At 50.3% G+C, this 12,386-nt stretch overlaps 1 protein-coding gene and 1 pseudogene across 9 annotated transcripts in view; both read right to left on the bottom strand.

The window, feature by feature from the left end:
• Rgs3 (regulator of G-protein signaling 3) overlaps positions 1-12,386 on the bottom strand; it is a 139,669-nt gene that overhangs the window by 82,755 nt on the left and 44,528 nt on the right. For 6 of the 9 annotated variants that reach the window (XM_087550850.1, XM_087550857.1, XM_087550858.1 and 3 more), the window contains 4 exon segments: positions 12,310-12,378; positions 4,831-4,891; positions 3,692-3,782; positions 3,099-3,154 (listed from right to left, as the gene is read on the bottom strand). In XM_087550850.1, the coding sequence (XP_087406976.1) occupies positions 3,099-3,154; positions 3,692-3,782; positions 4,831-4,891; positions 12,310-12,378 (277 nt within the window). 9 annotated transcript variants of the gene reach the window in all.
• Positions 1,481-1,548, bottom strand: LOC148005842 (U4 spliceosomal RNA; annotated as a pseudogene).

Genomic DNA, 12,386 nt, shown 5'->3' with positions numbered 1-12,386 from the left:
GGCATCGCGGCAGCCAGGAGGAAAGGACACGCATGCACATACATCACATCTCACATAGAAGCGTACACCAATACACACAAGGGACATACATGGGCACTGCTGCCCACCAGAGCAGTGAAGTCAGCAATACTGCAGCTTTCAGGAGTCACTTAGCTCCCCAGCCCAAACCTACCACCAGCAATCTCAGATGGCTCTCTCTTTTTTTTTATACAATCATTTCTTCCTAGATGATAAAAGTAAAAGCAAAAAACAAACAACAACAACAACAGATAAATTATTTCATTGAGGACCCCAGGCAGTGGGTAGGACAACACTCAGAACTGGCCTCAGCTGCCTGGTACCTAGGGCAGTAGGTAGCAGGCTGGGTCATGGGTCCAGCCCCTGTCTCTAATGTGCCTGCAGGGAACAGGAGGAGGCACAGAGGGCCTTGTGGAGAGAGATTCTATATGGATGAGCCCCCACTCCATACCACACAGTACCCGGGGGGATCGAGCACCCACCTGCCTGTAGCGGCGTTCTGAGCACACTTTGCAGAGCCCATTGAAGCGGTTCATGGCTGCAGATCCTGCCTCAGCTGCCTCCCCATGAAAGCCCAGCTCTCCCCCAGTAGCTGGAGCCCACACTGCCCGTCAGCCTGGCATGACCGCCCTGGGAAGCCCGCCCCTCAAAAGAATAGCAGGAAATCACCCCTCACCTCCCCAAGCCCTGTCTGTGCTGTGTGCCTCTGCAGATAAGCCCGAAGGCTTCCTGAAACCTCAGAATGACAAGGAAGAGGGAGAGTTTTATATTAAAATTCCTGTCAACTAGTTAGTATTCCTCCGGCCTGGCTGGGAGAGGGCGCCTTTGTTCTGGCTGCGTTCTCTGCCCTGGGCCACTCTGTGAAAGCAGTGTTCTCACAAACAGCCCTTACTGCCTGCTGGAGGGAAACTCGTGCAGAAAACACACCCTGTTCTGTAACAACAGCACGCCTCCTTGCAAGTCCCAGGGTCCCTAGGAGCAAATCCAGTAGGCTAACCCAGTGGGGACAATCTGGGCTGCTGTGAACACTATACCCATAAACAACCCATCTTAAGTCAGGGAATACAAAACACCTGGAGACTGGTGGGCACTCGGGAGCTACTTAAAAGCCAGCTTCTGGATTCACAAAAATGGGCTATGTGAAGGAACTGATGGCACGCAGACCATACGGTCAAATGTGCAAATGGGTTTCCAGCCATGAGGGCACCTCCTCCACATCGTAACAACAAAGAAGTGGAAGCCTAGAGAGGTTTCAGTCAAACGCCAGGTTAGAACCCAGGCCCTGCACTCAGTACCTTGCAGTCCCAGGATCAGGTCTTGTAAGTAGCACAGCATGAACCCAGCCCCCCCCCTCCTATGAGTCCCTTGAAAAGCCCATCTGCTCACTCATGTACCCAGAGCAGAGGCTGTCCCTTGGCTTGATTGCTGAGTGACCCTGGGTAGGTGACCTACACCTCTAGGTCTTTTGATTAGCCATAATCGTGCCTCGGATAAACCTCATTGGCTAAGATACTGCCACTGTGCTAAGCTACCTCTAGGTCTTTCGAATGGAGGATCTGAATAAGTGACCTCTCTCTCATTTCCCCACACCTCTGCCAGTCACTGTTGGTGCTGAGCACTGTGGACATCATCAGATGCACAAAACCCTAAATCCTATTCAATTCAGAACAGTATCCTTGGGGACATGGAACAGTAGGCAGGATCTAGCACAAAGCAGGTCTTTCCCAGGCTACCTAGAGACCTGCAATACAGATATCCAAGTCATTCCCACATATTCCTAGGGTGACTCTGTGGTCACTCCCTCCCCACAGAGAATGGGGAGATCTTTGGAACGATCCCTGAAGCTAGAGGAGGCTTCTAAACTCCTAGTGAAACCATAGAAAACACATCTGGGGGTAAAGCACTTGCCTGGCAGATTACCCTAGCACTACAGTGGGGGCTGGTTGTTTGTACAGGACACAATGACATTACCTAACGTGAAATAGAAGTTGTGGCTCTGCCCTCAGTACTGCTTGCTACAGCAGGCACTCAGAAGCTGCAGGCAAGCAAACAGCTACTGTGATGGGAGTGATATTCTGAACTGTATGTTCCACAAAGGAGTGAGCCAAGGCTCTGTCCCAGACCCCAGCACCAGGCTGGGTGCTCACGGGTCTAACTACCCCACAGTATAAAACAGTTTGGATGAATGGGTGTACAATAGCACCCAAGGGGCTAATTTCAACACAAAAGGTCAAGGAGTATGCCAACACCAACATCACGTGTCTTCTTGGTGAGGACACACTCTAGAGACAGTGTGGCACGGTGCACAGAAGAGATAAAGAGACTCTGCCAACCTCTCGCTGGTTGTGTGGCCACAGTGACATAACAGCCTGGGATCAATAAGTCCCCTTATCTGTTAGATGGGGTGGTGACAGCCACCTCACAGGAGGTGATGAAAGTTAGATCACAATATCACCCCAGGGGCCAATTGATCGTGGAGAGTTTGATTTTCCTTCTCCTATTAAAGAAAACCATGAGTCATCCATGACAGGTTCTCCAAAGAGATCGAATGAACTTTGGACAATTCACCCAAATCCCTATATGGTGTTCCTCTCTGGATTAACAGCTGGTAGGAAGTCATCCATCGTTTTCAGGTTCAGAGTTATGTGTGGCTGCTTTCCCAGCACCAGCGGGGCTTAACCTGTGAAGATGACTTGGCCATGGTTCTAAGACACACAGGTTCTGGGGACCTGAGGGAAGGGAGGACTCTATTTCTAAAGCCAAAAGAAAGGAAGAGAGAGGGAGAGAGAGAGAGAGAGAGAGAAATCAGAAAGACCCAGTCACCTACATTTCCTGGCTCTCTCCCACTCCTGCCAAGCTCATGAAAGACCAAGACCTGTGTACAGGGTGATTTCCAATGCCACATCTTAGGAAAGTTAAGAACCGTCCTTCACAATGCGTGGCTTGCTGTGTTCCAAAGCCCAAGCTGCCCTCTTTCACAGTCATTTCTGGAACCAAGACGCTGACAAAGAGGGAACTGACCAAGACCCTCGAGCCATGCTCAGATTCCACAAGCCCCAGCCAGGAGTGTCCCCACCTACCTGGAGCTTCTCCCCATTCTCAGGGTCCCCATCTCCTGGCATTCTCAACAGCACATCTGGAAGGGGATAGCGCTGAGTCAGAAAGCTCCTACCGGCATGAGGGCCGTGGGTGAGACTGTCAGGGCAAAGATTGTCAGGACAATCCCTGGCTTCCAGGGCAGAAAGATGCTAAGGCTCAGAGCAAGCAGAGGCTCAGGAGACAGGGCTCTGAGGGTAAGGACAGGACCGAGGGGACATGATATCCAAGCCCTGAGTCTTAGGCTCATGGAGGGCCCTAGAAGCAAGCTTATAGCGGTGGGGTTCCAAGGTCAGCAAGGTGTCATGGAGGGGAGGGAGGGATGGAGGTAGGGAGTGCTTCTGAGACATAAATCCTGGAAAGGAGACTCTTGGGAAGTCCTGAAGCTTCTGTAAGTGAGACAGGGGACTGATCTGTGTGACGCCAGATGGCACAAACTTTCAACGTTTATCATATGGTAGTGACATCCTGGTCAGGAGTAGCCTGCAATCTTATAGGCACTGGCAAGAAGTGCCAGGGAGGCAGAGGCTAATGTCACTCAGTTAGGGTCAGGGAGCTTCAAGGGGCTTGTACATACCTCTCAGTGGCTGGAGCCGCCGCCTAGCCACCTTGAGGTGCTTGGTCCGACCCAGGTCCTCCCCTAGCAGATAGTACCAGCCACTGATCTCCTGTCATGGGGGAGGGAAGGATATGAGCAGTCCAAAGAGGCAGAGAGCACAGGTTACGGTACCACTAACCCTTCAGAAACAAAAACAAACAATCAAAGAACCAAAAATCCTGCAGCTGGTCATCATTCCTCCAAAGCAGATGGTTCAGCCCCACGGTTACCACCTTCAGGAAGCCTTCCCTGATTCTCTGGACAGAAGTGATCATCCCTCTCAGTCTCTTAGCTCTGGACAGTTATGGACTTGCCCTCCTCCTACCCCTGCCCCTTCCCCCCTGACTCCTGCCTCCAGCCAGATTCTTTGACATAACTAATGTTGAGCCTGGTAAACAGTAGGTGCTCACTAAATACTTGCTTAAGAACAAAAAGGAAAGAGTGAAGAACAGTGGAGATGCCACAGAAGCAGATACTCAAGACCCATGCAGTCTCCATGAGCAGCACCTTTCTGAGGGTGTGGAAACCAAGGTTATCAAGAGAACTCCACATCAGCCATCTCTTGACTTCATTCCAGGACACAAAGCTGAGTGGCAGGGTCTCAAAACGGGCCACAAGGACATTTTCAAGATGTGCAAAAGCAATGTTACCCCTCTCTACTCAGAGCTTCTAGGTTGGGACTGCAGTGCCATGAAAGGCCAGGTAAGTGACAGCAATCCAAAGGAGGGGACTCCTGAGCCTCCCGGTGGCTCCTGGGTGACACCTCCTGAGTGTCCTCACCCAGCCTGAGAAGACACCAGCCTCAGTGTGTTCCACCCATCCAAGCACTTCCTGAGCCCAGAAGACAGATCAAGAGGACCCATCGTGGCATCATGGCGTCTGCCAGACTCAGTACTTCCTAGGGAGCCTAGGGGCTGCCAAACTCCCCTCTGGAAGGGAACCTAAACCTTTAGACAGGCCAGTGACAGCAGCAGCCTATAATTTAGACTACCAACATCTGCCTCAGTGGGACACAACGTCACAGAGAGAAGCTCAACCCAAACACTTCCAGGGTCAATATGACTGTGCCAGCCAGGGCCTGGGTGGGCTGTTGCTCCAGAAGCTTCCCAGCAGCTCACCTTGTCCGGAGTCAAGAGAGACCTCACCCCAAAGCTCATGCAGCCAATGAGCGCATGCTGCCTAGGAGAAGAGCAGAGAGTGAGTTTCCCGCTGTCTGTTCAAGGAAGTCAAACATGGCTAAGTTCCACAGTCTACCTGTGGTTTCCTCAGGGCACTTCTGTTCCTTCATTCTGCCCACTTTGTCAAGTGGGAAAGGGGGTTCTACCCAGTCTCTAGAGGAAAGCACCAAGCTTGGTTGGTCCCCTTCCCGAAGTCACAGAATACTGAGTATTTATTAGTCAGGTCTGAGGAAACCAGAGCGTCCTAGGTCTGGGCAGACGCCGCACTCTCTGATGACACAGGAGCTCAGGCTACCTGGAGGGTTTTAGCCCTTCTAGTGCTGGCTAGGTGGAGAGGGCTGTCCCCATCAGAGATTCTCAATCACCCCCTCGGCTGGGGACATGCAGTAAGGAAAGTTATGGGACCTCTATTCACATAGCCTTGCCTCACATCCAAGCAGGGCCTCGGCTGTTCTCAGATGGCTGGAGCTCAAGTTCCAAACATACCCGACATACAAAAGTCACAGTGACCACCTGACCCAACCGTCAACGGGGCAGGCAGGCAAGAACCAAGGTCAGGCCTCATACCTTGCCAGACTGGGCCTCTTGGGTAGCAGGAATTCAAACTGCCTAGAGCATGTCCAACCATCACAAACTGATTAATAGCTTTTAATAGTGATGGCGTCCATTAATGTTAATGAAATGCCGACGCTTGCTATTGTCAGAGAAAAGGGTGTGTGCAAAGCTTCAATTTCACGGGAAACAGAGCCACAAAAGGCAAACAACAGTTGTGTCTGGTAGGGTGGCATTGTTAGCAATCTTTGTTTTCAAATCTTCATAGGGGAACAGCCACTGCTTTTGCAGTGGGAGGGTACTATATAAACGGATTTTTAAAGGCCTTTATTGTACCACATTCTACTTGACCTTGACACTTGAGCCTTTTGTGAATCTTCGTTCTGTTTTGTTTTTCTTTCCTTCCTCTCTTTTTTCAGCTCCCAACCCAGATTCCCTTGTAGGGTGGATTTATTACTATCTAAGAACACCACACGTATTTCAACTGGAGCACAACACTGGCAGCTTAACTCTCACTCTCCGAAGGAACCACAGAGAGGACCTAGCCTTCTCTGGTTAGCACAGGGAGTTAGTAAAACTCCCTGCAGATGCACCTCCCAGGAAGCTGGTTTTCAGGGGTCAGACCCAGGAGGCAACAACTCTCAGCAGCATCCAAGGGCTGCCTACAAAACCCGCCTTGAGATTTTTAAGCTGTAGAGTTCATGCCTAGATCCAAACCCAGTTGGTTCAAGGCAGTGTCCGGGCATGGGAGCCCAGAGGAAGTTCTCCATGGATTCTACATGTACCCACCCATGGTCAAGTCCAGGCTGAGAAGCCTCCGTAAATACATATTGTTTGGACTCTCCGGAAAGGGTGACAGCTTGCCACCTGAGAGTTGTAACCACAACAAAACTAGCTTCTCCCAGACACCCAAGCCAAGAGACACAAAACACTGGGGACTGGTCCCCAACACTGGCCACCTGCCTGCCAAACCATGTTCTGAACCGCGGCCCCAGCTGTCTCTCTCCATGGCCTCATTGGCTGCTTCTCTAGCTGTGGCTCATGGTTGCCTCCTCCTCCCTGTCCCCATCATTCGAGGCCTCATTAAGGACTCGCTCAAGGAGGATGGTGCAGTAGCCCTAATACCCCTTCCTACCCCACCGTTCTGAACACTCTTCCCTCTTGGAAAGGGGCCGGGGTGGTACTAGCAGGCTAGACTGCCACAGCAGCAGACCCAGACAGCTGCCACTCAGGGACAGCTTTAGAGACTCTACCAACGCGCTCCTAGCAAGTTTGTTTTTCTCGTCAGCACATTTGGGAGCGTCTTGGCTGGTTGTGAGGTGAAGTACACTCTGCACTCGTGCTAGCTGCCACTGTAGGTCTCCAGGCTCGGGCTTTCGTTGTAATAAACATTGCCTCCCCCTGCTCTGCTGTAAGTGGAATTTTTATTCCCTAGTGCTTGGAGAATGCTAAATGGTTAATAGCCTCCCTTGAGCTTTGTATCCTGCTAAGGGGCCTCCAGTGATTTCATGATCATTCAGGCAGAGTAAACTGTCACAATTAACATCCACAAGCAGGGACCCTCTCTCTGAGTGTTCTTCAATTAGCTACTTCTAAAGGCTGCTTTGAAAACCCTTTGGAGGAAGAACTGCTTATATAAGCAGCCTGAGCATACGGCAAGGTACCAACCAGCCAGCTTACCAACTTGGGCCCGCGCAGGAGCGGATGGCAGTCCCCCCTCTGTGAAGAGGCTCTGGAACCATGCCTTGGCTCCTGCTCACTGCCAAGGCTTCAGCTCCAGGCTTCTGCACTCAGCAAAGACTTGACAAGTGGGGGAATCCATCATGCCCGTGGTTGGCAAGCGCCGGGCAAGGAGCCCCAGTGTTAAGGAAACATGACAAATAGTCAGGGATCTAAATAGCAGTCAAGACAGCGATGCAGGGCCCGGCACAAGATGGGGTGAGACTGACAGATGCACAGTGAGGGCAACACATTGTGGAGGCACAAGAGGTAGTCGAGGCATGGGAGCTTGTGGGATGTCTTATGAGCAGAGCCAGAAAGGGGAAGAGGAAGCACATCTCAGAGAGAGGGAACAGAAAGGCAAGGCTCAGAGGCAACTTCACGGAGCACATGGTAGGACCGCTCAGCTTTCCGCAAGCTGAGACTTCCTACATCTTGGGGAAAGCACATTAATCCGCTCATTCGAGCGCCTCAAACTATTTTGTTTCACGGGTTTTACGACTTGAGCTTTATTTCTAGCGTGATGCCTTAAATTGAGTACCTGTTTTTCTCTTCACTTTTTTCTTTATACTGTGTGCGTGACCCACTGCTGGACGTAAGCTTTCTGATATTAAGCCACACTTTCCTTGACAAAGTTAAAGGAGTGGCTGCTCCTAGAGTACTGCCTGACACAGGACAAAAGAGACCTTCCACACAAGCAGCGACTATTATCATATAAGATTGTATTTGTTAATTATATATGTATAGATAGATAGATATGCATGCTTTACATATACTTATATATAAAGCATATATTATGTATAATATATATGCTTTCCTTAAATCTATTCATTTCCTTCCACAATGGTCTTTCACATCGATGAGTCAAATGTCTGTCTTCCAGAGGAACAGTTACATCTCTCTCCAAAGCTGCTCTCTGGCTACAAGTTCGGGAAGTGATGTAAACGATATTAGAAGCTTCAGTTCAGCTTCTGCTTACCATCCGCCAGGACCTCCAAACCGCTTAGCTCCATGTTCAAAGCACTGAGGAATTAGACAGCTCACTATTATTCTGAGTATGATTATATCTTCATGGTTCTGTTTCTTTAGAAGTTGTCATATATATATGACACACACACACAATACTGGTGACACAGGAAAGTGACACACTGGAGGAGGGGAAGTGGGTGAGGCTGAGAGAAAGAAGACTACATATTGATAAAGGGTAGACTAGGGCTGTGCACTTCTGGGGGTTCACATCTGACTTCTATCTTCTTCGATTAGCTTTGGAAAGGTCTATAGTTTTGGGTTTGGGGTTTTGTTTGTTTGTTTTGTTGTTGTTGTTTATCGAGCACCTTTATGAAAGTGGCTGTAATTGTTTAATATTCACAGATGTTTGAAATCGGAATTTAAAAAAAAAAAAGCCCTGGAGATAGCCGGATTTTACAGATAAGGAAACTGAGGCACGGAGCTGGGAAAGGGAGTGGTTCCCCTTCAGGGGCTCACCGGCTCTCCTCAGCTCCTGCCAAGATGCTGACACAGCTGAAACCCACAGCTCTGCTTCCGGGATTCTATGTGTCTAGGATGGGTGGAGGGGTGCACAGGCATATAACACTGGGGCACCCCACTCTCCAATGTATTCCCTCAGGACGCGGTCTCTCACCGAAGCTACAGCTAGGCAGGCAGCTAGAAGAGCCAATCATCAGTGTCTGACCCCCACAGTACGAGGGGTTATAGGCTTGTGTGCAGCCATGTTTGGCTTTTCCATGGGTGCCGGGGATTGAAACTCGGATCTGCAGCAACCGGGAGGACCTCTCCTCTCCCTCTTCCTGCCTACAGCCCTCAGAACGTGCCCACTGCACATCCGACTGCTGGTGTCTAAAGCTACATGTATTGAAGAAATACCTCAAGGTTGGAGGAGCAAGCCACTGACAGGGAAGGGGAATGGTTTGGGAGTCATTCGTCATGTACGAGAGGTAGGTCAGTGTACTGGGATGTGACTACAAACTCATCTGACTGCCTGGATTTGCAGCTGATTTTTTTTTCCCCTACATTCCAGCTGTGTTACTTTGGACGGGTTACATAACCTTTCTGTGCCTGTTTCCTCTGCCATAAAAGAGCCAAGTGAGGATTAAATTAGATAAGGCATGCCATGGGCTTAATGTTCACATGAAATAAATGCTCGTTAAGTACCAGCTGTTATATAACCTCAAGGCGTTATGGTGTTTGAGGGGAAGGAATCGTAATCCTTGCCCCTCGAGACCCCGCATTAAATGAAATAATGTACAGAAAATGCTTGGCTCAGGAAAACAGTTCGGTCAATGTTTGTCTCCCACCTTCAGGAACGGCCTTTCCTGTTGAGGAGTTGAATGTTTGTCCTTCAGAAAAACACAATTTGATTTGTGAGCGCTCAGCAGAGCCCTAGTTTTCTGCAGTTGCTGTCTGTCTACCCTGGGGGCCAGGGGCCTCCTCTTTCAGAACATTGATAAAGCACAGGAGGCTGAAAACAGCCAGCATGGTGCTAACAGCCTTGGTGGAGCCATCTGCTCTAGAGGCAGGCCTGCCTGAGCCTGCCCTGGCCCTTCTGAGCATAGGGCTAGGACTCTGACCATGAGTCTGGCTGTGTTTTATTTAATCAAGAATCTCACTTTCCCAAAATAGGCAACTGGTGGTGACAGCGCCCTGATCAGGCGGCCTTGCTGGAGGCTGACTCACTTACCCTGGCCTCCCTTTCTCTTCCACAAATGTGACCTGCATCTCTGGCTCCTCCACCCAGCAGCTCTACCTACCCGCTTCCCTTGGAAGGTTCAGCTCTAGTACTCATCCCCACCGAGAGCTTGCAGGGTGCCCCTCTGCTTCTCTGACACTCCACTGGACCTTGGTTAGGGCTCATGAAGCAGTTTATTGACCCTTCAAATACAGGGCCTGCCACTCAGTGCACTGGGCAGTCTGTCTCATCCATTCAATCTGAAGATCCCCAGCACACACCACTCTCACCTAGACGCTCGGGTTACCAGCATCTCTCCCTCCCTTCACAGACTGCTGGTGATGCCAGAGCAACAGGTCTATCTGACCCTCGCCGCAACCAAGCCATTCCTGTCAATTCTCTTTCACCTTGTCCCAACCAAAGACTTTCTCGAACCTTGGAGCTACAGCATGTGTCAGTCACTCTCTTGCTGGTCTCCTCCAGGTATGTCCCAATGGCCAAAGAGCATCCCAGACACCAAACTGGCTTCATCAGCTCACCACAGGGCCTGGTTTAAATGTAGACCTCCAGGTCCTGCTCATGGAGATGTGGGTTTAGCCATCTGATGCCTAGGTTTCCAGGGGACCTGTGATCCATACAGATGCTCTGGGAGATTCTGACGTCCAGCCAGAACCCAGGACCGGTTGCACTGGAGGAAAACCTCTCTCTAGAGAACTTATGGCTCTACCTGGCTGGGCCTGCGCCGACTCCGTCTCAGCTCTGTTGAAGGCCTACATTTCACCTGAGTTTCCCAAAACACCGATGAGTCTTCAGACACTGCCTCATTTCACAACTCCACCTTCTCTGCTCTGTCCTTTTGGGCCAGGAGGCAATGTAACGATAAGGATAGAACTTAGATCCAACTGCCTGGCTTTTCTCCCTAGCTTTCCTGTTCACTCTTTGGATGACCCTGAGCAAGGTCCCATCTTCCCAAGCCTCAGTCAGCACTTCTAGGAAGTTAGCACAAATGACGTAATGCGTTCTTGGCTGGACTCAGCTCTGCACCCAGCAAGTGAAGTGCCTGGTGTTAGTGTGATGCCCCCTTCTCCACCCATGTCCTCAGGTCCCCCTCACTGCCCTTCCAGAGAGCTGCATGAGTGCTCAGCACCTAGAAGGTTGGTTGCCAGGTGGATGGATGGATGGATGGATGAGTGGATGGATGAGGAAAGGACTACCATTAGCATCATTCCCTGATGAAAAGAAGATTCCATCAAAACAAAACCTCTTCATTCTCAAGGTTAAAAGGGACCCCTAAAAAAGCATGTTAGCCAGTGGGACTTATGTTTCCAGGAAGAGCTCAGGAGTTGGGATGTAGCTCGATGGTGGAACATTTGCCTGATACATACAAGGCTCTGGGTTCAGTCTCCAACATGGTGCCTATACAAAAAACATTCAACCCCCAAAACATTTTCCAGGTCTAGGCTGGAGAGCGGAGCTAATGTTGGTCCACACAGGGCCCTTTTAAATACTGATTAGTCTACTCTAGGTGCTGGACAAGTGCTACTGGCCACCAGGCCTCCCAGACTCTCGTATTACCTCTGTGAAATGAACCCCATTCTGTTCCTGCTCCTTTGGGCATGGCTGGCAGATGCTCCCACCTGCTCTCTTGATCACTCAATCACTTGTGCTGCCTGCCTGCCACACCCCTGCCACTGTTATAATATCTGCTTCTCATTCTTTACAATCACGACTGCTTCCTTTGTCCCCACCGCCTACAAGATCAGTGTGTTACACACACACACACACACACACACACACACACACACACACACACACCTCTGCACACCTAAACCAAGCTTTCTCATGGCAGCCTGAGGCCACCACAACCACTCCTGCTTCCTCATTACTTCCTGCTTACTTACACCACGCCTGGCCCAGAATGCTCCTGCCTCTTTATCTTATTCTTACTCTCTGCCCAGGTTCAAAAGTCCATATTTCCTACGAAGCTCTCCGAGTCACCTTCCCTAAGAGTCACTTACTCATTTTCGGTCATCCCATCTGTTTGAGAGGTTAGTATTCACTAGGCATGTGTATGCCGGATACTAAGGACAGTAGTGACTCAAAGTACGCCCAGTGGTAGCCGTGCACATCATCCTATAGAACTGTGTTACGTGCGTGCTGTTACTGTACTTTATCTCCAGACAGTGCCTAGTATCCTTCCCAGACAGCAGGCACCTTAAGAGCAGAGTCTTGGTGTATGCTACTGCCATCCCTGGGTCAAGCCCTGCCTTGTTGATACCAAGAGCTTGCAAATGTTCACTGGCAATGTCGTGGCTTTCCTTTCATTGTTACCACCATATGATAGGGACTCAGGGTAGCAGCCTCTGAAACTCATTTAGCCTAAAGGTATGAAGTAAACCCCTCAAGTATGCTTACCCCCCAACCAGAGAAGGTTCTCAGCCCAGCACAGCAGGTCTCCTCACCTGGTCTCACTGGCCTGGTTCCACACTGTCACCAGAAGACGCTTCTGATCACCCTCCTCTGGGACAGGACTAGGAAG

The sequence above is a fragment of the Rattus norvegicus genome, chromosome 5 (assembly GCF_021556685.1).
Source record: "Rattus norvegicus strain SHRSP/BbbUtx chromosome 5, alternate assembly SHRSP_T2T, whole genome shotgun sequence".
In the NCBI taxonomy this organism is placed as follows: domain Eukaryota; kingdom Metazoa; phylum Chordata; class Mammalia; order Rodentia; family Muridae; genus Rattus; species Rattus norvegicus.
This window is presented reverse-complemented; position numbering and strand designations above follow the sequence as displayed.